The sequence below is a fragment of the Phyllobates terribilis genome, unplaced genomic scaffold (assembly GCF_046119375.1).
Source record: "Phyllobates terribilis strain yellow unplaced genomic scaffold, ASM4611937v1 Scaffold_1__5_contigs__length_1240528914, whole genome shotgun sequence".
Taxonomy (NCBI): Eukaryota; Metazoa; Chordata; class Amphibia; order Anura; family Dendrobatidae; genus Phyllobates; species Phyllobates terribilis.
In genome coordinates, this window is record NW_027362761.1 from 776,517,828 (window position 1) to 776,544,807 (window position 26,980).

Consider the following 26,980-nt stretch of genomic DNA (forward strand, 5'->3'; position numbering starts at 1 on the left):
CCATTTACCCACTTTTCTGCTAGTTTTTACACGGAGAACCATGTTGGGCTAGATTAGAGCTAATTAAATATTATAGGAAACACCCTTTATGCCTGCAAAGTGAGATAAGGGGTCCCAAAGTCATTTAAGACCGCCCTAACTCCATGACAATGGTCTCTTTCATCTCCCTCCTGCTCAGGGCACCTGACTAGAGTGTTGTGTATTGTTACTGGTCAGACCTCTATTCTTGTAAGACTGCGGAGAGCTCCTCTCCTGTCTCCTCTCTCCTGTCTCCTCTCCCCAGTCTCCTCAGCATTGTCATGTACAGTACGTGGTGCCCTCTCCCCCTCCCTGCTGCTGTCAGTTTATGGGCGGCCATGGGGAGGAGCCGCCACTAGCAGCAGCAGCAGGAGGAGGAGGTTTTTGGCCTCTGAATGGATGAACTTAGGATTCTCCTCTTCCGTTTCCAGCACTTCAACAGCCAGAGAAAGCAACAACTACTAGTAGTGAGCAAGCCAGGGCACAGGACTGCGGGCAGAGGGAGGGCACAGGCACACCTATACCCAGTGTGTGTGACAGATGGGCATACTGGCTGCAGGGGAGGGGATGGGGCACTGCCTTGTCTGCTGGTTCCCTAGCTCTGGGTCACAGATGTGAGTGCTTGGCATGCTGCTGGTGCAGTGTGGCACCCTCTCCTGCCTAGTGCAGTAGCTGGCATTTCTATTGTGTTCTGTGCCTGAGTGTATGTAGGCAGTGCCCTCTTTGGCTGGTACTGTAAGACACTGTGATTTTCTATTTTGTATCAGTGTGATTGGTGCTGTGTGTTAAGCAGCCTTTGTGTGTATGTGACAGCCTTGTGATTGGGCATATTTGCTGAGTGTGCCAGGGAGCTTTTTTTTTCTTTTTTTTACTCTGCCAGCTTTGGTGCTGGTCTGTTGGCTGTTGGTGCTGCCTAAGGATAAGGCACCATGAAGAAGTTTTCTCGGATGCCAAAATCAGAGAGTGGTGGTGGAGGCAGTGGACCGAGCCTGGGCACCGGATCATCTGGAGGGGTGACTGTGGGCAGAGGGTTCACTGTTGGTCGTCACCAAGTCACCGTGGAAGAGCTGGTGGCAGAAGGTAACTTTATGGTTATTTTCTATTTTATCCGTCCGGCATATGCAATGCTATAGTAGAAATCTAAAATATATATATATATATATATATATATATATATATATATATATATATATATGTGTGTGTGTGTGTTTTTATTATTTGTTCCTTTTAAGTTTCAGTGCAGCTGAGTAACCCTGTCCCACTTTGTGATTGTGCAATGGCAGGGAGTGTTCTCCCATTACTGTAATATTGCTATAGACGTATTGACACATAAAGCAGAAACTGCAATAAAACGGATTCCTCTCGCCCCCCCATCCCTCAGTAAGGGACTCAATGTTACCATTTAAAACAGGTCGCTTTCATATAAATGACCACCTAGATAAAGAGGCTCTATATGTTTTCCTGAGTGACACTGTAGTAACATGTGGGGTCTGAGTTCTGAATCCGGGGTCTATGGTGGGTTCTTCTATACATATGCCTCATTGAATTTGGAACTCTTATCAATGGCTTATCAGTGTAGACTGCATGCCCAGATCCCCATTGATTTTTATTTATTTTTTTCTTATGTCTACTGAGAAAATCTCTTTGCACTAGATCACAAGTTGGACCCCAAATTATTTAAAAAAATTAGACAGAACCCTGATTAATGCTGCCCAAATTATGGGCAGCCTGCATCCAAATTACTGTGTTATTGATCTCTTTGACTGTCAGGTCTCTCCCTATATGCACAAATAAGGACCTATCAATCATGGGGAGTAGGGTGGGGAACAGCTGCCGGGGTCCTGCATATAGTTCCTAAACACTTCTTCAAATATCTTTTCTTTGAAAAAGCCACATCATTTCCGGGTATAACATATAGGGTAGCAAGAATGTGTATGGGTTCATTTCTAAACTTGAGAATGGACTTTAAAAGGGAACTGGTCAGCTGAATCATGCTGGTTAAGACAACATAAATCAGCTGACAGGTTCGTTTTAAAGGGGTATTCTCATGTCTGGAAATTATCTCTTATTCCATGAATAGGGTAACTTCCTGATTGCTGAGGGTCCGACCGCTGGGACCTGCACTGATCCTGAGAATCAGGGAGTCGTGTGTGTGGCACAGTGTTCGATCATTCACACTGCCACTCCATTCATTCTAATAGGAGAGCCAAAGACAAGCTGAGTGTAGCGGTAATCCGCATGATTGACCACCACTCCATTTACATGGGTCTCCTCAAAGGCCCGGTTCTCGTACTAGGTGGGAATTCCATTAGTTAGGATATAACTTCCTGATTGCTGAAGATCTATCATATACAGGTGCATTTCACTAAATTAGAATATCATCAAAAAGTTAATTTATTTCAGTTCTTCAATACAAAAAGTGAAACTCCTATATTATATAGTCATTACAAACAGAGTGATCTATTTCAAGTGTTTATTTCTGTTAATGTTGATGATTATGGCTTACAGCCAATGAAAACGTAAGTCATTATCTCAGTAAATTAAAATAATTAACAAAAAACACCTGCAAAGGCGTTTAAAAAGTCTGTTTCAGTAGGCTCCACAAACATGGGGAAGACTGCTGACTTGATAGATGTCCAGAAGGCAGTCATTGACACACTCCACAAGGTTCCAGTTTTCATTTGGAAATCAAGGTCCCAGAGTCTGGAGGAAGAGTGGAGAGGCACACAATCCAAGCTTCTTGAGGTCTAGTGTGAAGTTTTCACAATCAGTGATGGTTTGGGGAGCCATGTCATCTGCTGGTGTAGGTCCACTGTGTTTTATCAAGACCAAAGTCAGCGCAGCCGTCTACCAGGAAATTTTAGAGCACTTCATGCTTCCCTCTGCCGACAAGCTATTTGGAGATGGAAATTTAATTCTCCAGCAGGACTTGGCCCCTGTCCACACTGCCAAAAGTACCAATACCTGGTTTAAAAACTACAGTATCATTGTGCTTGATTGGCCAGCAAACTCACCTGACCTTAACCCCATACAGAATCTATGGGGTATTGTCAAGAGGAAGATGAGAGACACCAGAACCAACAATGCAGATGAGCTGAAGGCTGCTATCAAAGTAACCTGGGCTTCCATAATACCTCAGCAGTGCAACAGGATGATCGCCTCCATGCCACTCTGCATTGATGCAGTAATTGATGCAAAAGGAGCCCCGACCAAGTATTGAATGGATTTACTGAACATACATTTCAGTAGGCCAACATTTCGGATTTTAAAAACATTTTTCAAGCTGGTGTTATAAAGTATTCTAATTTACTGAGATAATGACTTTTGTGTTTTTATTGCCTGTAAGTCATAATCATCAACATTAACAGAAATAAACACTTGAAATAGATCACTCTGTTTGTAATGACTCTATATAATATAGGAGTTTCACTTTTTGTATTGAAGAACTGAAATAAATTAACTTTTTGATGATATTCTAATTTAGTGAGATGCACCTGTAGGTCATTTGAAAACTTGAGAATACGCCTTTTAAGGTTTTATATTTTATAGATTCTAGATGTTCTGGTAGGAAATTGATCTACATGACAAGACATAACTTCGGTACTTGTTATTCTTTCCCATGCCTGAAGAGGAGGCCTGTATAGTTTTGAAATATTACTTGTCATTACTTTGAGAGCCATCAGTAGTCTCTTGAGTCATGTTCACAAGGCATGGGTTTGCCAACAGCAAATCTGCCAGGGATTTCTTTTTTGAGAACTTGGATCTTTGCTGTGGATTTTCCTGTAAATACACAGGAATTAGCTCCATTGTGTTTGAAAATGATAGCAAAATTCAAAGCATCAATCGCTGCATCAGATTTCATTGAGGAAATGGTACCGTGGCATCCGCACCATAAATGGACCTGCTGTGGTTGGAAATCTGCAGCGCCTGTCAATTTATACTTCAGATATTCTCCACTTGAGACTTGGGGCTCATTCAGACTAGATTATTAAACGTTCGTGTGCTGCACTTTTGCAAAACGGATAGTTTACAGACAGCACACCAAGCAAGTCAATAATGTAATACACATGAACAAATCAAAAATTGTAGCATGTTCGCCTTTCGGATCTGACTCCCCCATTCAGTTCAGCGGGTGCATTAAAAAACTGAATTGTATATGGCATCTACTTTTTTACAGAACCATTCCATTTATTAACATAGAAACTGTATTTGGGCTATTATATTTTACATTGCTGATGTATAAAACGTCAAGCAGAGGAAAAAAAAAAAGATCACAAACTGAAGACCACACAGGTGAAAAATTGTCTGTTTTCTTTCTCAATGAAAAATTTTAAATACGCTTTTCTGAACCCAGCCTTAGTGACATCTTTTTTACAGTGCGACTACTGCGATACTCGGCAAATTTTCCATCTGTAAAATCCATATAGGAAATCCAATGCATGTATGCCCTGTGTGCATATACCCTTAGGGCTCGTTCAGACAAGCGTATATTTGGTCAGTGTGCTAAACGGACCAAGTAAAAACTGCTGTGCACAAGCAAATTTTTTTTTTTTTTGTATTCATTAAGACTAATGTGTAAAAAATCGTTGCAAGTTCCTTTTAAGAACCAGTTCATGGCATGTCAATAGCGGACTGCCATGGAGCCAGTCATGTCTACAATTTACAGACATAACGGACTCAAGATTTAGATCAGCCGTAAGTGTAGAATCCGATATCTGTAAGCATGGCCTTTCTGCAAACATTGGCTTTTTATGATAATTGTGGTCCCAGAGGTGACATTTCTGTGGCCACAGCTGTATGATGCGGAGTGGGCCACATGTATGTAAACTATCTCTGAAGTCAGGGAACCTGGAAGTTTTCTAAACTTAATTTAAGCCTATACCATGAACTCTTGTTCTTTTACTATTTTCCTATGTAGCATTTACTTTGTAATATTTTTTGTTTGTTGTTTGTAAACATGAGCATTGTGAATACAGATGTGTATTGTTGGGATATTCATGCACAAGATTCATTGCACATGGCCATCCCAATACGTCTATGGCAATTCTGCAACATAAGGTCGTGTAAAATCCATGTTTATGAAACTGCTAACTGCATTGAAGAAAAATCAGCGCTTTTGAGTTTTGGGAAGATTCATATTTTTTTTTGTTTTTGTGTTTTGTTTTTTTTTAAGCCAAATGTTGCATAAACTTTTGCACTGAAATATTAATCACACTCTAAGCAATGTTTGTTTTTTCTCTGCGGCATTTTTCTGGAATTTTGATGCAGTTTTAGGATCACTGTCATTTTTTTAACATGCGTAAAGGAAGCCCTTAGGCTGGAAACACACATGAAGATTCTGATGTAGTCTTTAGAGCCAAAGCTAGAAGTGGATTCAGCAGAAAGGAGAAGTTTAAGGATATGCACAAATGACTTATTTTTCAGGCGGGTCTGCTTCAAAACCCACCTGAAAAAAGTGCCAAGCAATTGCTCAAAAGAATGAACATTTCAAAGTAAAAACTACTAGCTATTAAAATGTTCAGTCTTTTTTGGGCGTCTTTTAACCGCTTCAGGTTTCCAAAGATGGCAAGAGGTTAAAAGGAGTGACCTGACCCTTCTTCAGTCATTTTCTACTTTGAAGGCACTCTATACTTTACAATAGAGATCAATGGGAAGGCTCAAAAGATGCCCGATCTTCTTTTTCACTGTTTTGCCAGCATTTTTGCTTCAAAAACCCCTTGCGGATTTTTAATTGTTGAGCAGAGTTAAAATTTCAGGAAAAAAGGGGCCAGAAAAACACTAAAGAAACCCAGCAGCAGTCAGAAATGTTAAAAAAAAAAAAAAAGCTCAGGAAACAACTAAAAAAGACTCTTTGGGAAAAAAATGCTGGCATTTCTTGAAGCATCTTCTGGGGAAAATTGATGGTTTGCCCACTTGAAAAAGACGTGTGTCCATACCTTAAGGTGTCAGTACACAACTATCTATTTGACTTCCTCATACACTTGAATGTTCTGTAGGGAAGAAAGTTGCTGCCAAACAACTGACAAATGCTTATCTCCCCATACGAGGAATGGGTATTTAAATTGAAGTTGACTGATCCTTGTATGCCCCCAACATCATCTCTCATCATTGCAGAGACAAGAGGCGTAAGATGTACATGGTGGGTTTGAAAAATTGAATAAGTATGGGGGCTTTAAATCCTTTAAAGTGTTATTCCCAGAGTTTCATTATTTTTCATGAAGCACAGTAAATACATAATTATTATTAATAACCAGACCAAGCCCAACATATTTTTTTTTTTATATAATTTTGTCTTTTCTCATCTCTATCGGCTCATTGGCGCATCCAGCTTTGAATTGGCTTTAGGTTTTCAGATTCATGTTGTTTAGCAAGTCGGGATAAATTTTATTGATTTTTGTTCTCTTCATAGAATCATAGAATGGTAGAGTTGGAGGGGACCTCCTGGGTCATCTGGTCCAACCCCCTGCTCAAAGCAGGATTCACTAAACCATCTCAGACAGATGTCTGTCCAGCCTCTGTTTGAAGATGTCCATTGAAGGGGAACTCACCACCTCTCGTGGCAGCCTGTTCCACTCATTGATCACCCTAACTGTCAAAAAGTTTTTTCTAATATCTAATCTAGTCTTTCCTTGTGCAAATGAGAATAAAGATGATCCTTCTACAATGTGACAGCCCTTGAGATATTTGTAGACAGCTATTAAGTCTCCTCTCAGTCTTCTTTTTTGCAAGCTAAATATTCCCAAATCCTGTAACCGTTCCTCATAGGACATGGTTTGCAGACCGGTCACCATTCTGGTTGCTCTTCTCTAAACTTGCTCCTGGTTGTCAATGTCTTTTTTAAAATGTGGTGCCCAAAACTGAACACAGTATTCCAGATGAGGTCTGACCAAAGAGGAGTAAAGTCCGATAATGACTTCACGTGATCTAGACTGTATGCTTCTGTTAATACATCCCAGAATTGTATTTGCCTTTTTTGCTGCTGCATCACACTGTAATATAAATATAAATCTATTTGTCCAAATGTAAAAGTAATAGTATTACATCATGGTGGAATAAGGAGTCTTGATTAAACGTGGGAAATCTGCCAGTTTGTCAGTACTTTCATGCATTTCAAGGAAACAACACTGAAGTTTCCAAAACAATGTAATTGTTTTATTGTTATGCACACGCCTGGACTGACTGGCGTGTGCGTGTTTATGTAGTGATTCCACTGTGCCATGAACCGGAGAGTGCCTGGAGGGGCGTAACTAAGTATCTGCCCGATCCGACCAAGGTCGCACGACGGCATACGACGCCAGTGCACCAGGGAGGAACCGAGCAGAGGAACCAGGGTCTACTCCAGGTCAGACTCCGGACACGGCTGTTGACCCACACCGGGGAATACAGGAACAGGCAGACTAGAGCACAGGCTGGGTAGGGTCCAGTACAGACTGGGAGACAAATTCGAAACCGCAGACGCGGTAGACAGAGCTGAGCAAAGCGAAAACCGCAGACGCGGCGGACAGAGCTGAGCAAAGCGAAAACCGCAGACGCGGCGGACAGAGCTGAGCAAAGCGAAAACCGCAGACGCGGCGGACAGAGCTGAGCAAAGCGAAAACCGCAGACGCGGCGGACAGAGCTGAGCAAAGCGAAAACCGCAGACGCGGCGGACAGAGCTGAGCAAAGCGAAAACCGCAGACGCGGCGGACAGAGCTGAGCAAAGCGAAAACCGCAGACGCGGCGGACAGAGCTGAGCAAAGCGAAAACCGCAGACGCGGCGGACAGAGCTGAGCAAAGCGAAAACCGCAGACGCGGCGGGCAGAGCTGAGCAAAGCGAAAACCGCAGACGCGGCGGACAGAGCTGAGCAAAGCGAAAACCGCAGACGCGGCGGACAGAGCTGAGCAAAGCGAAAACCGCAGACGCGGCGGACAGAGCTGAGCAAAGCGAAAACCGCAGACGCGGCGGACAGAGCTGAGCAAAGCGAAAACCGCAGACGCGGCGGACAGAGCTGAGCAAAGCGAAAACCGCAGACGCGGCGGACAGAGCAGAGCAAAGCGAAAACCGCAGACGCGGCGGACAGAGCAGAGCAAAGCGAAAACCGCAGACGCGGCGGACAGAGCAGAGCAAAGCGAAAACCGCAGACGCGGCGGACAGAGCAGAGCAAAGCGAAAACCGCAGACGGGGCGGACAGAGCAGAGCAAAGCGAAAACCGCAGACGCGGCGGACAAAGCTGAGCAAAGCGAAAACCGCAGACGCGGCGAACAGAGCTGAGCAAAGCGAAAACCGCAGACGCGGTGGACAGAGCTGAGCAAAGCGAAAACCGCAGACGCGGCGGACAGAGCTGAGCAAAGCGAAAACCGCAGACGCGGCGGACAGAGCAGAGCAAAGCGAAAACCGCAGACGCGGCGGACAGAGCAGAGCAAAGCGAAAACCGCAGACGCGGCGGACAAAGCTGAGCAAAGCGAAAACCGCAGACGCGGCGAACAGAGCTGAGCAAAGCGAAAACCGCAGACGCGGTGGGAACAGGGCACTGTTCACACGGAACAGACTAGAAGGGAAAGGCAGAACCAGATACCCACAGGGTACTTGCAGAGAAGTAGCGAGTGGACCACAAACTCACAAACGGAAGTACAGTGACAACGAGCAGGAGTTAGGTACGAGTTTAGACTCTGCAGAAAAAGGAATGGAACGGACATAGAGGCAAAACAGGTAAAGGATAGGAGAGAGTTCAGACAGGAACTGAGTGTACGGAGGAGACCGACACTGCAGCGGGATACAGGAGCGGGTCTGGGAATACGGCCCCCAGAGAGGCAGGACGAACAGGCAAGGAGCGTGTTCAGACTGGCCTGGAAATACAGCCTCCAGGAAGGCGGAACGAACAGGCAAGGAACGAGTACAGACTGCAGGTTAAGGTACACAGATAGGACACAGTACAGACACGGGAACTGATACCGCAAGGCAGGAGAGATAGACAGGACTCAGTTCAGACACGGGAACAGATACCGCAAGGCAGGAGACAAAGACAGGACTCAGTTCAGACACGGGAACTGATACCGCAAGGCAGGAGACATAGACAGGACTCAGTTCAGACACGGGAACTGATACCGCAAGGCAGGAGACAAAGAACGGGACCTGGCACCTTCAGAGTGCAAGCACACACTGAATGAAACACTATGCTCAGGCAGGGATAGATGGGAGCAGCTGAGCTATATACCAGGTGACAGACAGCAATAGGCTGAGGACGCACAAGGGGTGTGACCCACAGCAGGTACAAAAAGCAGGAAGTGATCGGGCGCCGCCCTTAAGCAGCAGAAACAGACAGACAGCAAGGAGGGAAGCCAGAAAGACATTCTGGACTGGAGATCAAGTGCGCGCTCTTGCACAGTGGGAGATGGACCACCATGCAAGGACGCCGCCAGGTATGTTACATTTATTATGCTATAAATTAGAGATTTCACAAGTTGAAAGGGAAACTGGTGATTGAGTATTTCTAAGATGGTTCTTCAGCTGAATATGGCTTTAAACTACAAAAGTTTGTATGCGACATCCTAGTAATTAGTCAAGGTAACCATGGAATGGGCACATTGTGGATTTAAACTGAAAGCCCCAAAACTATGAATGAACATATGGAAACAAGGAGTAAAGAATAAACATGCAAAACAAACCAGAATGTGTTAATCCTTAGTCTTCAAAGCACCGCCTTTTTACTCTGATGACAGCTTTTCAAATTTTTGGCATTTTCTCAGTCAGCTTCATTAGGTAGTTGCCTAGAATGACTTCCAATGAACAGGTATGCCTCGTCAAAGGTTTATTTGTGAAATCACCAGTGACCATCGGGTGTATTTTGCAGAGGCCGTCTTTGTACACATACAGTGCCAAGCTCTATTCCACAACTGTTATGAATCACAATATGGCAAAAACCACTCATCTAAGTACAGAGAAACAACAGTCCATCATTACTGTAAGACATCAAGGTCAGTCAGTCCTGAAGATTGCTAGAACCTCAAAGGTATTCTCAAGAGCAGTCATGGAAATGATCAATCGTTGTGATGAAACCGGCTCTTATGACGTCCTCTGCAGAAAAAGGAATACCAATAATTACCTGCTGCATAGGATAAGTTCATCAAAGTTGCCAGTCTCAGAAACCACAAATTGATAGCACCTCAGATGACAGTACTTATAAATGATGTACAGACATCAAATAGCAGACACAGAGGATCTTGGGAGAAGCAAGTGTTTATGGTCGCATTGCTGCAAATAAGCTATCAGTGGAAATCTGTACTGTGGTCTGATAAGTCAAAATTTGAGATTTTTGGTACCAAACAGCATGTCCTTGTGAGACGCAGAAAAGGTGAGCAGTTGGTTTCTACATATGTGTTGTCCACCATGAAGCATATAGGGGGAGGTGTGATGATGTGGTATTTTTTGCTGGTGACACAATTGGTGTTTTATTCCAAAATTCAAAGCAGACTTACCCTGCATGACTAGCAGAGCATTCTAACAAGTCTAGGCTATGTAAGGGCTATGTAACCAAGAAGTAGATGGATGGAGTGCTGTGTCAGATGACATGGCTCCCACAGTCGCACAGCTTCATCTGAGTTGAGATAAGTTTTACCTCAGAATGAAGGCTAAGCAGCCAAAAAGTGCTCAGCACCTCTGGAAAGCTCCTTGATGACTATGACGCGCCCCTGGGCCTGTGCTGAGTAGCGTTGCGCACGCGGGGGCCTACCCGGAGCCGGATCTGATAGGGGTAGTAGTCTCGTGGCGGTGACCCGGTCCGTGCCCAGGGAGTCAAACTGAGTGGCAGTATTTAGCAGAAGATGGTACGGTGTTCGACTACGCCACCCGTTGAATGCGGCTATGAAGCTGCCGCTGCAGGGCAGACCGCTGAGGCCGGTGGTAAGGTTGTGCAGCGTAGCTGGTAGAACCCCCAACGGGAGGGGTATGGCCTCAGCGCAGCCGACGTGTTTGAAGGGGGGTAGCAGGAACCACTCAGAGACGGTGCGGTGTAGTTTTGGGTCTTTACTGGTGACAAGGTAGACCCTCCCGGAGTACTGGCTAGCGATCGGGGCCTGGTCAGTCCGTGAGCTGATGGGATCTCCCCTGGCCAGGCGGAGTTGTAGGCCTCCCCAACTAATCGTACTCTTCTGGCTACCTTGCTAGAGGCTGATAAGAGTAGCCCACGTCCCTGAGTGTACCGTGTGGTGCTCACCCGTATGGCCGGTGACTCGGGGCCTTCTGGTAGCTTCCGCTCCACGTCGCGGTGCTGGTCCCTTGCGTGTGACCGTGCCTTCGGGTTTCTTGGCCAGAGGACCTGAAATCCCCTGCCGGGCGGTTTCTGCTGCTGGGTAAGGATTAATCCCCACAGCCTCGGACTCCGGGTCCGGTAAGAACTCTTTAATCAGGGCGAGCTCTACAGCTTCCAGCCCCTGATCTCTTTTAGCACAGCTCCCACAGAGCTCCTGATCTTTCTTGTTCCTAAAGCTGCTCCACTACAGACCAGACTGTGTCTCTGTCTGTGTTCTCTGCTCTTTTTCTCCCTAACCCTGCCTCAGCCCTAGTTTTATATAGGGGAAGTTCTTCCCCTCCCAGGACTGGGCAGGAGGTGTGGCATGCATAGGATGTCTGACCAGGAAACCTCCCACCTGCTCACAGACGTAATATTGCTATTACTGTGGAAACCAGACCCCTGGGGTGCCACAACTATTGGAAAGCAATTTTGATGACTACCTGAGTAAGCTGGTTGAGATAATGCCAAGGGTGTGCATAGTTGTCATCAGAGTAAACAGATTGTACTTTGAGGAATCTAAGGTTGAACACACATTCCGTTTTTTTTACATGTGTTTCACTCTGTTTCCATCTGTTCCAAAAATGGTTTTGCTGCCTTCAGTCCGCATCTGCAATATGCTCATTCCAATTAGAACAAGAAAAACCATTGCATGAACAGGTGTGTCTAAACTGACCAGTACTGTACCTTGCCTTGTTCGCACTTATGCCATGATGAAACACAGATTTGTGAAACAGACTCTCATCTTGGTCTCCAAATAGTTATGTGGATGATGAGACCACTACTGCCAGATGATTTAATATATTCTAGGATCTGCCACCATCCTTGCTCTATTTTTTTCATGTCTAATAAGCATAGTTGCACTGATAGAAGGATGAGATTTTTGCAAAGCTACACCTTTTTTGTCTATTTAGTTGATGCTGCTTTTTAAATAGAAAAAAACACAGCAGGGAAACTGGTAATAAAATGTAGGCACATGAAAGGAACGTATGGAATCACTTTTCCGTTCCCATCTGTTACCTTTACTTACACGTGGCAATAAGACTGATCAGTGCTCTTAATATTCATAGATTGTCCAGATGTGGTGTACTAAAACTTACTACTAAAGTAATATTCTCTAATTTTCGATGTGTAAAATAATAATAAAATAGGTAGCTCTCCTTTCTGATTGTCAATCTAGGGCCTGAGCAGTGGACCTCCAATAATGATGTCTTTTATGCCTAATAGGATATATGGTTGTCTTGTTTCTGATAAAGAAGTTGTCCACTACTACACTGTGTTCCAAATTATTATGCAAATAATATTTTCTCAGATTTTCCCAAATTACCTATATGAATTGCAGTCATTGTAATTTTCCAGTCAAATAACTATTAGAGTACAATTGAAAGGTTTTTGTACCCCGTCTCATGCTGCACATAACACATCTGCATCTCTGGCTGCTATGGGCATAAAAGGGGACAAACTTATGGTGTGGCACCCATGCTCCCCTGACCTCAACCCCATTGACAACCTCTGGAGCATCATCAAAAGGAGTGTCTATGATGGCGGGAGGCAGTTCACGTCTAAGCAACAGCTCTGGGAGGGTATTCTGTCCTCATGCAAAACAATTAAAGCAGAAACCATCCAAAACCTGACAAATTCAATGGACGAGAGAGTTCAGAAGCTCCTTTCGAACAAGGGGTCCTATGTGCAAATGTAACATCACCTAGAATAAAGTTTTGAGTTGAAAACTGTTTGATTTCAGTTTGTAATAACCTGCTAATGCTTATAATTTCAAAAATGACCATTTTTTTTGTTCTTTATTAAAATGAAAAGGTTGAAAACTCTGCTGTGCATAATAATTTGGAACATGCATTTTGAGTGCAGTTTGAGTGTTTTATTTTTTTAAAAATATACTGTTCTCATAGGCAGTTTGTACAAAAACCTTTCAATTGTACTCTAATAGTTATTTGACTGGAAAATTACAATGACTGCAATTCATATAGGTAATTTGGGAAAATCTGCGAAAATATTATTTGCATAATAATTTGGAACACAGTGTAAGCCAACTCCTTCTCAGACCCCACTCTTGGCCCCGATTAAAATAAAGCCTAGATTCACCTCCCGTGCTGGCACTGTTCCTGAGGTGTTGGCACTCGTTCCCCCAGAGGCTCCTGTTCTGTGACACGTGACCCCGGCGCCCTCCTACTATCGAATTGAACATGAAGAGGAAGTCAGAGCTCTGCTGCAGCCCTGGCTTCCTTTTTATGTTCGATTTGCTGGAAGACGGGGACAGTGATGTCCGTGCTGATTGGGCGCCGGGGCCCCGTGTCACAACAGCAGCTCGGGAGCCCTGGGGAGAGCGAGTGCCGACACCACGGGAACAGCGCTGGCACGGGAGGTGAGTATAGGTTTTTTTATTTTATCGGGGCCAAATATTTAGATCAAGAAGGGGTTGTCCAGGTAGTGGACAACCCCTTTAAACTTTGTGATATAGTGTCTGCTAAAGTACTTTGTCATAGTTGGTATTGGATATAATTTAGGGGGTGGTTCATGGTAACTTTTCATTCTTGTGTACAGAGTTGGAATATGTTAATAGGGAACTCAGGATTATATGTTAATGATGAGCTATTTTCTTATCATCCAGAAGCCGATATAGGCAAAGAAAAGGCTGTATTATTTATAGTATATGAGATTAGTTTTTTCTTTTTACTCATGAAATTTGCCCAACTATTTTCCTACCTGTTGAATGTCGTGCAGTGAGCATACTTGATGAGGACACAGGTGGCGCTGCCATCAGAGGCTCCCTGCTCAGCTACTATGTTTACATCTCAAATTGATGACTTCCTGCTGGCTAATAACATGCTGCATATCCACTACACTATGCAGCCGTCCTCGCTGGATCCTTGAATTTGCCTTGAAGGAGTTTGTGAACTAGTCTTGATGTAGTGTTAAATTGTGTATGTTTAATAATCTATTATACAACATTTAATAGTTTTATAAGATATATTTATTAAAAGTTAAACTCCTTATTCCCCTTAAGGGTTTATCTTGTAGATGAGTAATTTAAAAGTACGGTATACCCCAGCTCTCAAGACAGCACACATTCCTTTTTAATATTAAATGAAAGAAATATATTAAAAAGAAATGTAAAAATGTAATATCAAATTACTTGGAGAACTAGCATATCCCCAAGGTGCTGTTCTTAAAGAAGCACTCCTCCCATCAATTTTTTTTATCCTGTTAATATATTGCAGTCATTATATTATATAGCACTGTGTACCTACAATTGCTCATTTTGACCTTCTACACTGCTAATTCTTCTCTTTTCCAGTAGGTCTATGACATCATGTGATTAAAAACTGAATCCTTCTAAGTTCTATGGATGTCAATTTTCCTTGTATGAGTCATGAGTCACTGCAAAAGTCCCTGATAGGGAGGAGGTTAGGAGTTGAAGAGGGGCATGATAAATTCAGAGACAAGAGATTTCCTGTTTCTACATAGAGAAGAGAAAACAGAAGAATTATCTGGGTAAAAAGGCAAAATGAGCAATTGTAAAAACACAGTGCTATATAATTTGATGACTGCAATGTTTTAAGATGATAAAAACTTTAATGGAAGAAGTGCTTCTTTAACTAGCAAGACTTTGCTCCACACTGATGAGGGGCAAGCACCCTGAAACAGGCTGTCTATGGATGAGTTTCTGGCTTTGTATTTGTCTCTGGTCATGTTATAAGGTCAGATAAGACTTCCAGTGGAAACTATGTTATCTAGTTTGTACTCACTAGATAGTGTTGTTGGTTTTTTTTTTTTGTATCTGCTTTACATATTTGTTTTCTGAACAAAGAACTGTGAAGAGGGCTTTCATTTAGAAAGTTTGTTTAGTTTTATTATACTATATTGATTTTTACATATTGTTTTTAATGTGGTATATCACATTATATTATAGGATATAGTATTAGCTAAATTTTTGATGAATATTTGATGTATTATCTGATGTATTTTTGGGTTGTCTAGAGAATCGGGTTATACATTTAATTGGCCCATTTTGATTTTATAGGTTACTAGAACCAAACAGTACTCAGTCCAATAGTACAAAAATATGTAAAAATGGGAAAACTGCATAAGAACCAAACAGTAAGCGCAATACGCCAGCCTTTTGGGAGTCTGGTAGTAATCACTGTGTATCTGACAAAGTCTTACTTATTCATCATACCTGCATAATACATTATGGTGGTGTAAGCGCATGCTGACATAAAGACCTAATCCATAGTGTCCCTGGCCGATAAAAAAATATAAATCTTGTGAATTTTTACAAAAATCAAAATCAATTCTTTTAATTTGCTTGATGTACAATACAAAGCTATATTGTGGTACCGTGTTAGCCAGAAAAATCGATGTAAATACTTTTATGCCCAAAAATGACAAAAGTATTCTCAGAGTGATACCTTTGTTAGCTAACCAGAAAAAATATATATGTATTTTTCCCGGTTAGCCAATAAAGGTATCTCTCCGAGAATACTTTTGTCATTTTTGGGCATAAAAGTATTTACATCGATTTTCATTTCCTTGAGATATATACTGAATTGGTTACCTAAGTATCATTATTTTCATAGTTTGACATAATGGTTAATGTTTTAGTTCTTTTGAGAATGCTGGATCATGGTGAAAATCATTAGGCTTGATTTATCATTTTGTGTTTTTCTTTTAAAGTCACTTTTTTGTCTTATGCTATTTTTGGCCCCAAACTCATCAAAATCACGCACGTGATTCATGAATTTGGTGCAAAGTCAAAAATGGTCTTTTTTCCTACTTTGAACTGTTTTGTGACTTTTTTACTTAAAAAAATTGGGGTACTCAAAAATACACCAAGGCGGAAACTGGAGTGAAGTTGCGCCAAATTTTGCGACTTTTTGAAAAGTCGCAATTGATAAATGAAGCTAAAACATCTGGAATTATTAGACTCTGCCCACAAAGGGGGAAAAAGCAAGAAAACAGGTGAGCAGTGCACATATAAAATAGACTTAAAAAAAAAAAAAAAAGCAAAAGAATTAATTGAGTGCAAAATAAGAAAAAATGCACAAAACTAGACAAAAACAGAAGCAAACGCAATGATAAATTTGGGCAATTGTGTGTGACGCCAGGGTTGTCTGTTTCTTTACTTTATCGTTCCGTACCTGTCCAGAGTCTTATGGCTAAGCGTTTTGAGATTTGCTGTATACACAGTTATCTGCTAGAGTGATTGATAATATGCTCACAAAAATTCTACCATGCGAAAATTTACTTTAGGTCTGCCCTCCAGACTTCAATTATTAATGCTGATTTGTCTTTTTATATGTTCGGCTATTACCTGATGTTCATTTTTGCCTCACTGGTGGATTAGCAATCTGTATTTTATAATTATTCTACACTTGCTGTAATGGAAATCTGCCCTCTGTGCTGAATTCCTGGGAAACCTGTATTAGGCCACGGCCCCACTATCAGTATTTGGTCAGAATTCGGTCAGTATTTTATCTCAGGAGTGGGAGACAAAACCAGGAGAGGAACAATCAGAGAAAAGGTATAATAGAAACAAGTCACAAATTCTGCATTTATCACCCACTCCTGGTTTTGGCTCCCACATCTGAGGAAAAATTCTGACCGAATACTGACCAAATACTGATAGTGGTGCTGTGGCCTTAGACTTGTATTTGCAAAGTTGCAGGGAGCAAGGAGAAAGCTGCAGCTTGAACCATAAACATGTGTCTCAGATGTGTTAACAGGCTGCAGCGGTAATCGCCAAGGTAGTTGTAACGAGACCGTCTAGCCCAGTGATTGGCTGCAGTGGTCATTTAATCTGAAGATAATTTACCGCCCACATACAAGATTAATGGGCTCTTGGGCATTTATGACTACTGACATTGTGCACATAAGGTGGACATTTTGAGAAGGAATGATGTGAACACCAGGGCCTCTATAATGAGTAGCACAAAATCTAGACGTAGGAGTTATCTATTGCAAAGTGTTTGTTATGCACAAGCTAACATAATTTGTAGAACTCCTTTCTTAAATAATTTGATCAGAAATGGTTAAAGGGAAACTGTCGGTAAATTCATGCTGCCCAATCCACAGGCAGCATGAATCAGAGCTTGGCTGCACGATTGCAGCTTGGTATGTTTTTTTTTTTCTGAAACACTCTGTCGTTTCAGAGAAAACCTACTCTGAAGAGCTGTTCAGGAAACCTAGAAGGAAATGAGACTAGCTGGTGCCGCACCGCTCTATCATAGACAGGTTTCTCCATATGTTCACTTATTATAAATCAAGAGCGGTGTGTAGAGAAGCCGGCTGCGAGCGACACTGGACTAGTCACATCTCTCCCTATAAATCCTGGCTGACTTTTCAAATGATGTTTTCTGTGAAACGCCGGAGCGTAACAGTACGCAGTCGTGCAGTCAGACTCTGATTCAAGCTGCCCATAGTTTGGCTCAACTTTAAAGAACTCCTGCTAAACCGGTCTGCTTTTTTTTCAATATTGCTTGAAATTATTTGAGACGGTCTGGTTGCTATGGATACAAGGCCTTACAAAGCTTTTTTGAATATAAGGAGTTGTCAGGCAGGGCATCCCTAGAGTGCAGTCTGTCTCCATTTTCCCAAGTCTTTACCACAAGGCCATATTTCTTTTAATCTTTAGGAGGGGCATACAGGGTGACTTGGCACTACTTATACAATTTTATAATAAACAATATAAAAATAATGCTTGGTAATTTGGGCTTTATAATAATTTACCTAAAACGTGATGGCCTGTGAGTTGCATATTGTATCCATGGCTACAGTTTAAGAAATATGTAGTAAAGAAATGTGAGAAATGCTGAGTGACCCTTGTGGGAATTTACAACATGACAGATTCTGAGTTCTGATATTTATGTTGAGCAATCCTGTCCAGAGAATAATGGGTGACATATAGGTGAACATATCTATTCATCTCCTTGACTGTTTCCATTCCACATATCGAGAGAACTATGTATCACAATTCATATTATACTATGATAGACCTATTATAGGAATAATATTCCCTTTTCCCTATAGATATTAGAGCCAAGTCGGTTGAACCCTCTTGATTTTTGTCGGATTCACTATCTGTGTGGTGTGTGTATAGGGGCATCCAACATCTACTTTGACAGTCGTTGTGAGAGTAAAAAGAATTGGATGTGTTTAAATTTTAACACCCAATTTTTTTGTTCTCAGGAGAGAAGTCGACACAAGAGGTGATTGACAGCAGCTTATTTCAAACTATATGTGCTTGATGGGTGTCTTGAGATGAGCAATGGCCTGACAGTTATTGAAGGTGTATTGGCATCTTAAAGTTTAGGGACACTTTACCAACCTTCCTGTCATCCAAATGGGCATGCAGGTCTTAGAAAGTTGAATAAAATGATACCTTGATATCTGTGATCCAATGTTTTATTCCAGAGAAATATTAGTTCATCTCATGTAAATGAGCTGTTAAAGGGAACCTTTCACCAGTTTTTTCATGTCTGAGCTAAGCACCTTAATCAGCGCTTGTGCTACATTCAATAAAGGGAAGCCTCAACAGTTAATTAGCATGTATCTATAGGGCACTAGGGGTAGTACAAAAAATGTCCATGCATGATAATATTAAGAGCAAATAGAAATCATTGCATACAAATGAAAATATAAAGATCTAAAGATGACTACCATGTAAGCACCATAATGGTAATATAATGTATGAGCAATCACCCCCAGAAAAAAGGGGGGAAAAAAGGGGGGAAAAAAAGGGGGAAAAAAGGGGAGGGGAAGGGAAAGGGGTGGTGAAAGCTCAATAATATGACCACCTGTTGAAGACTAGGAGTAATGAATATGATGACAAGGAAACGTAGGGAAATGCCATATGTTACCTGATAAGGGTGATAGGTAGAATGCGGAACACACCCCGACGCGCGTTTCGGACGCTGAGGACCTTCGTCAGGGGGTTCAGATCCTTTGAACTGGAAGGTTTAAATAGGGGTGACTAACCAGTCATAGTAAAGGTTATTGACCGTGAACGCTAAAAGCCGAGAACCGGAAGTCCGGGATATGACGGGCCGGAAGGGGGAGGAGTCATTGCTATACGTAATAGCATGCCAATGCAGCGCGGTCAAAGCAGATATTGCGCATGCGCCATTCAGAGGGACCGGGAGCCACTGACTCTCGCGTCATGTGACTGATGACATCGGAGGTCCGAGTCACCTGACACATAAAGACGCCGGGCCAGGGACACCCAGAACATGGACGGCGCATGCGCAAACCTCCGAACACTCTGCATGGGTAATAGAATAACATAGAGAGGGGAAGGAGCGAAAAACTAAGAGATGGTGCCCAAATAAAGGCAAGGAAAATATATGTATACATGTGTAACATCACAGACAAAGCAATATATAAATGAAGAATAATAATAATGATGAAAAAAATTATAAATAAAGATATTGAAAAAAATTATTGAAAAAAATATAATAATGTCATATATCAAAATGGTAGTGATGTAATAATGGTGTCAAAAAAATTATTTATTTATAGTGGTATTTTTTTATTATATGCAAAATATATATGAATGGTGAAGAGTAATGGGAGAGTGATATGCAAATATGTGTGGATTAATGTGGGTGAATAGGTGCATAAACCAAACACAAGGAATATATATATGAATATAAAATGTGAGAAAGTGAGAAAAAGGAAGAAAAGAAGAAAGTGTGAGATAAAAATGCGCTTGAGTGATAGAAGTGAATGTGTGTAAAAAAGGTGCTAAAAAAGTAAAAAAGTGTGTTTTGGATATCAAAATATGAAAATAAAAAAATTATTATATATATATATAAAATAATAAATAAGTGAGTGTTAGAGTGAAAATATGTGTAAGGATATGCATATTAATAAAATATTGATAGATAAATTATATATATATAAAGAGACGCTCCTATAAGATCGACTTGATGTCCAATAAACAGTTGAATATAGATTTCATGCGAACTCCGCCACTTGAAACCGAGACGTCCGTCATCACATAGTTGAAGAAGGATATAACCGAGAAGGAAGGGAAAAGGGAACCAGGACTGGTCGTCACCAACCAATGTCACAAATAATGGAACATGACCTATGAAAAAATATAATATATAAAATGTTAAAACCAATTAAAAACAAACATACAGTTCAAGGGCCATGCTGTTTACAGAAAGGGAACATAACTAATATTTTCATTCAGGCCTAGAGGACAAACTGTTTTGAGTGTCCAAATCCATTTTGTTTCTATTTTGGCCAAAGACTTGCTAATTTTACCACCTCTAATGTTAGGTTTAATGTGGTCAATACCAATTACCCGTAATAGAGAAGCATCACAGTAATGGTATTGTTTGAAATGTCGTGGGAGTGTTTTTAACAGAGAAATGTCATTGATCTCTTTTGCTGCTCCTATACCTAAAACATGTTCCCTTACACGGACCTTCAATTGGCGAGTGGTCAAACCCACGTAAATCAGTGGGCATGGGCAGGTAGCATAATATATCACTGCCGACGTAGTGCAAGAGATTGATTGTTTAATCTGATATGTCAACTGTCCATCAGAACTACAAAAAGATTGGGCCCGTGCAACATTAGGACATGCAACGCATTTACCACACGGTTTACAGCCATACAATGGCTTTGAATTAGATAAAAATGTAGTCAATTCATTGGTGTAATGACTATCCACTAAATTATCACGTAAATTACGGGATCTCCTAAATGTGATATTAGGTTTTGGATCCAAAAGGTTGGACAAAATCGGATCTGATAGAAGGATTGGCCATGATTTCTCCAAAAAATGTCGCATCAGCCCAGTCTGACCGTGATATTGTGTGATAAATCTAATGCGTTTATTGGAAGTCGGTGTCTTGTTGGAGTATAGAGTTGAATGTCTTGAGGTGTGTTTTGCTCTGTTGTATGCTTTTTTTATTGAGCGATGACTGTAACCTCTACTAAGGAATCTATTTTTGAGGTCAATTGCTTGTTGTTCAAAGTCTGTATCATTAGAACAAATCCGACGCAACCTCAAAAATTGGCCCACAGGTATAGACCTGATCATAGCGGGAGGATGAGAGGAGGAAGCTAACAAAAGTGAATTCACCGCTGTTTCTTTACGAAAGAGATCAGTTTGAAGGCAATTCTGAGTGTCTCTCTTAATTTTAACATCCAGGAACTCAATAGAGTCCTTGTCAGAATGATAGGTCAAATGTATATTAAGGGAATTTTTATTAAGATGTCCCATAAAATCAGCAAGGTCATTCGTGGTGCCCTGCCAGATCAGGAATACGTCATCAATGTACCGCGTCCAAAAAAGGACGCGGTCCATTGCGGCGCACTGATCGGACAGGAAAAGGTCCCTCTCCCACAACCCCAGGAAAAGGTTGGCATAAGATGGTGCAAAAGATGCCCCCATAGCAGTACCCTGGAGCTGCAGGTAGAAGGACCCTTTAAAAAGAAAAAAGTTATGCGACAAAGTAAATTGTAAAAGCTGAGTGATGAACTTGCTCATGATGGGAGACACAGAAGAAGTATGTAGGAAGAATTGCGTGGCCTGAATCCCATCAATGTGCCGGATACTGGTGTACAAGGACTCAACATCACATGCAACCAGAAGTGTATCTGGGTCAATGTGAAGGCCGTCAATTTTTCTTAAAAAATCACTCGTGTCCTTGGTAAAGGAAGGTAATGATTCAACCAGCGGCTGTAATTTGGAGTCGATAAATCGGTTCACATTTTCAAGATAGTTACCCCGACCAGAAATGATTGGGCGACCCGGTGGAACCTTTGAATTTTTATGAATCTTAGGAAGTAAATAAAGGGTGGGAATGGTGGATTCTTTGACCAACAGTGCTTGATGTAGGTCTTTAGAAATAACATCATCATTTTTTGCTGTCAGGAGAATTTCCGACAGTTCTGTCTGGAACTTCTCGAGGGGATTGAATGTCATTTTCTTGTAGCATCTAGAGTCGTTTAATTGGCGAAATGCTTCCACCTCATACATAGCCTTAGGCCATATCACCACATTCCCACCCTTATCCGCAGGTTTAAAGACAATGTCAGGTAATTCACGGAGTCTCTGAAGACATTGCCTCTCTGCTCGAGTGAGATTGTCAAAAGTGGAGTACCGAGGTATGTCATTGAAATCCTTGCTCACCACTTTAACAAATGTGTCTATCGTGGGGCAGGTTGACAATGGAGGAAATTTATGTGAACGTCCTTGAATGGAGGACGGAATCTTACCTCCAGGGGGACAATTATGTTCATCAGCTAGTTCCTCCAGGATGGTCAACGCCTCCTGTTCCGTCTCTGTGGGAAACAATTGTAAAGTATTTGTATCATAGAAGTATCGTTTGAATAAGAGGTTCCTCGCAAACAAATGCAAATCCTTGATGGCCGTGAATCTGTCAAATTGAGCCGTAGGGCAGAAACTAAGGCCTTTTCCAAGTAGGGAAATCTCAGTGTTAGAGAAGATGTAAGAACTAAGATTAATTACCTTAAGCCCATTTCTATTTTCCGGTGAATAGCCAAGGTTGCGTTTGTTGGGGAGAAACCGAAATTCTCGTTTACGTTTAGGGGTGGAAAAAATTGACGCAGAGACGGATGAGGAGGCAGTAGACACATCACTGGATGCCGGATTAGACGTAATGGAAGAGGAACGTTCTCTCTCAGTGCCAGACGTTAAAGGTCTCCTCCATTTATATATCCTGCCCATGGCAGCATCACGTTGATCTCTGTTGAGTTTATTAGATTGATTTTCTTGTATTTCTTTGACCCAATTATCGATATGTTTATTCATCTGCACCTCAATATCTTGCAGCTGATTAGATGTAAGATCAGCCTTAGCAGTTGTATATGTAGTTTCCAATTTTTTATCGATCTCTATGATGGATTTGGAATTTAATTCAATCAATAGCTCCATAAACCTCCTGGATGTTTCATTACAAGCTTGTTCCCAATTACGAATGAAATCATTATCCTCAATGGCAAAAGATGGTACAACTCTAATCCTAAGACCCCTAGGAATGAGCTGTTTAAGTATATAGTTTTCCAAAAATGCCTTATTCCACCAGAGGCGGGTTCGTTTGAATAGCAAATTTTTAATGGTCTTAATAGCTGTATCGACCTGTAAACCAGCAGGGCCCAAAGCATTCCCACCACTGTCACCAAAGACATCTTTAATTTGTCCCTGCCAGGAAATTTCCCTGGCTTTAAAGTCCATGACCCCAGTGACGATACCTGTGCGAGACACAGAAAATTACTGAATATGCAGACACATAGGATATAGCCACATATGTAGGAGTTTCATCAGAGACCAGTTGGTCAATATAAAACGTCCAGATGATGAAGGGATGTGTGCTATATGGACAAAGAATGGCAGACCATTCGGCTAAACATGCAACAACAAAGAGAAATTGCCGAATGTTGTGTCCAAAAAGAAATATCATATGACATATAGAGTATAATAAAAGACCTTTATTCGACTATGGTTACAGTGGTAAGAGGAGCACAAGAGTGTCCGCATTCATAAGAAAAAAATCTTTTTAAAAATATGTATACATACAAAAAGCATCTCACTTACATAGGCATATGTGTGCAAAACAGTAATATATAATAAATAGAAGCCTCAACAGTTAATTAGCATGTATCTATAGGGCGCTAGGGGTAGTACAAAAAATGTCCATGCATGATAATATTAAGAGCAAATAGAAATCATTGCATACAAATGAAAATATAAAGATCTAAAGATGACTACCATGTAAGCACCATAATGGTAATATAATGTATGAGCAATCACCCCCAGAAAAAAGGGGGGAAAAAAGGGGGGAAAAAAAGGGGGAAAAAAGGGGAGGGGAAGGGAAAGGGGTGGTGAAAGCTCAATAATATGACCACCTGTTGAAGGATCTGAACCCCCTGACGAAGGTCCTCAGCGTCCGAAACGCGCGTCGGGGTGTGTTCCGCATTCTACCTATCACCCTTATCAGGTAACATATGGCATTTCCCTACGTTTCCTTGTCATCATATTCATTACTCCTAGTCTTCAACAGGTGTATTTTCATTTGTATGCAATGATTTCTATTTGCTCTTAATATTATCATGCATGGACATTTTTTGTACTACCCCTAGTGCCCTATAGATACATGGGTAGTATACTCTATATGTCATATGATATTTCTTTTTGGACACAACATTCGGCAATTTCTCTTGGTTGTTGCATGTTTAGCCGAATGGTCTGCCATTCTTTGTCCATATAGCACACATCCCTTCATCATCTGGACGTTTTATATTGACCAACTGGTCTCTGATGAAACTCCTACATATGTGGCTATATCCTATGTGTCTGCATATTCAATAAAGGGGTATATAACCCCCTGACTCACCTTGTATACTCCCCCCAAAAAACTTTTGAAACTCTCAAGCGCTCTATGTAAATCCTGCCGATCTGGTCTGATAGGCGTCCTTGCTGAGGCGTCTATCTCTGTTCACGGCTTCTGATCACTGTCCTCCTTCTCTGATTTAACTTGGATGACGCTCTGCTCTGATTAACATAATTGACGCCTCTTCCGTCATCCACATTGTTGGGCGAAATCTCACGACTGCGCAGAGACATTGCCGGCTTGTGCCTGCGTACTTTGCTCTGCCCTACTTTGGCAAGAGCCTGAAACATAAGTACGCTTTTGCGCTACTGCAGGCAGAGCTTAAAACATGTGTATATGTGCACTTATGTTTTAGTCTCTGCCTGCAGTAGGGCAGAGCAAGGTGCTCAGGCACGAGATTTCGCCCGGCTATGTGGATGACTCAGTAGACGTCATCCACGTCAATCAGAGCAGGAGGACGGCGATAAGAAGCCGGAAGGAGGGATAGATGGACCAGACCGACCGGATTTGCATAAAGCGTGGGAGAGTTTCAAAAGCTTTTTTGTGAGGTATACAGGGGAAGTCAGGGAGTTGTATACCCCTTAAGGTGATAGTCTGAGTTCAGACATAAAAAAAATGGTCACAGGTTCCCTTTAAGATCTATAGGCAGGACATAGGTCTCCAAGAGAATATGCCTTTCAGTGTGTTCCCCTTATATGACGTTGCTCAATTATAAGCTGGCAGCAACATGCAGGGAGAAAAATAGCTTGGAGCAGATTTATCAGTGTGAGACATGTAATGACAGACAATCTGCTCTCCTCTCTGATCTCAGCTGTGTGTAATTACATAGGGCCTGGAGTAGATCAGCCATAAGTGTTATTATTTACACTTATTCAGCTTTCATCACAGCAGTCAGTGTGGGGGGGGGAGTGGCAGTACAGCAGAGCTTTGTCTCATTACAAACACTTCCATTAGCTATCATCTCATGTATAATCCCCTCTTCCTCCCCACTGGCTGCCATAATTAAAGCTGAAGAAGTGTTGGTAATCACACTTATCTCTGCTTTCTTCCAGGCACTATGTAATCACACTCCGCTCTGCAAGATTAGTGAGAGCAGACTGTCATTCCATCCATCCATTCCAAGGTCTTACATTTAGGCTAAGTGCCCACGATGCAGAAATGCTCCGGATTTTACATGCGTTTTTCCTGCCAGGTAGAAGCGTTTGTCAAGTGTTGTTGCATGGATTTTCGTATGCGGGTTATCAAGCGCTTTCCAAGCGATTTTAGCATCACTTGGAAAGTGCTTGACAACTTGGTCGCTCTATATAAATCCATGCAACCGGCATGGATTTATATAGTGTGACCAAGTTAATAGTTGAAAAAAGATTAAAAATGGTAAAAAATATATAAAAAAAACATTATACTTACCTTCTGATGGCCCCCGGTCTTTTCTCCGCTGCGTCCGGTCTCTTCTATGGCTCGTGGTGGTTGAAAGGACCTGCCATGACGTCATTTAGTCATGTGACAGGTCACGCGACCGCCGACGTCAGCCGTCGCGTGACCCGTTACATGGCTAAATGACGTCATGGCAGGTCCTTTCAGACCACCGCGAGCCATAGAAGAGATCGGACATAGCGGAGAAAAGACCGGGGGCCATCAGAAGGTAAGTATAATGTTTTTTTATATTTTTTACCATTTTTATTCTTTTTTCAACTATTAACTTGGTCACACTATATAAATCCATGCCGGTTGCATGGGTTTATATAGTGTGACCAAGTTGTCAAGCACTTTCCAAGTGATGCTAAAATCGCTTGGAAAGCGCTTGACAACCCGCATGCAGAAATGCATGTGAAGAACGCTTCACTTACACTTGTCCCTGGCAAGAAAAACGCATGTAAAATCCGCATGTACAATCCACATGCTTTTTTTCTGCCAGGGGAAATGCAGAAACGCTCAGGAAAAATCCGGAGCATTTCTGCATCGTGGGCACTTAGCCTAACAAACCTGCTCATGATTAGGCAACGTCATATAAGGAATAAAGTACATGCCCCAGAAGTAGGCTCTCTGAGAGATCTATGTCATGCCCGTAGATCTTAACTCATTTACATAGTAAGAAAAATGTGGATTTCTCTGGAATAAGACATCAGATATATCAAGGTATCATTTTATTCAACTTTCTATGTCTTGCTTGACGATATAGATGGCTTTGGAGGGGTGATCATACTGACAGATTCCTTTTAGGGAAATTAAAAAACAGTTTGAAAGGACAGATGCATAAAAATTGAACATAGTCATATATTACTTATGCAACAGTAGTTAGCTGCCTGCACT

At 41.8% G+C, this 26,980-nt stretch overlaps 1 protein-coding gene across 2 annotated transcripts in view; it reads left to right on the plus strand.

Annotated features, from left to right (window-relative positions):
• The first annotated feature begins 334 nt into the window (after positions 1–334).
• The window catches only part of BMP2K (BMP2 inducible kinase), a 309,977-nt gene continuing 283,331 nt past the window's right edge, over positions 335–26,980 (plus strand). Inside the window, exons 1-2 of one of the 2 annotated variants that reach the window (XM_073636997.1) lie at positions 335–485; positions 899–1,098. In XM_073636997.1, the coding sequence (XP_073493098.1) occupies positions 948–1,098 (151 nt within the window). In that variant the 5' untranslated portion in view covers positions 335–485; positions 899–947. Of the gene's footprint in view, positions 1,099–26,980 lie in introns of both variants that reach the window. The other variant, XM_073636998.1, reaches the window with a different exon arrangement.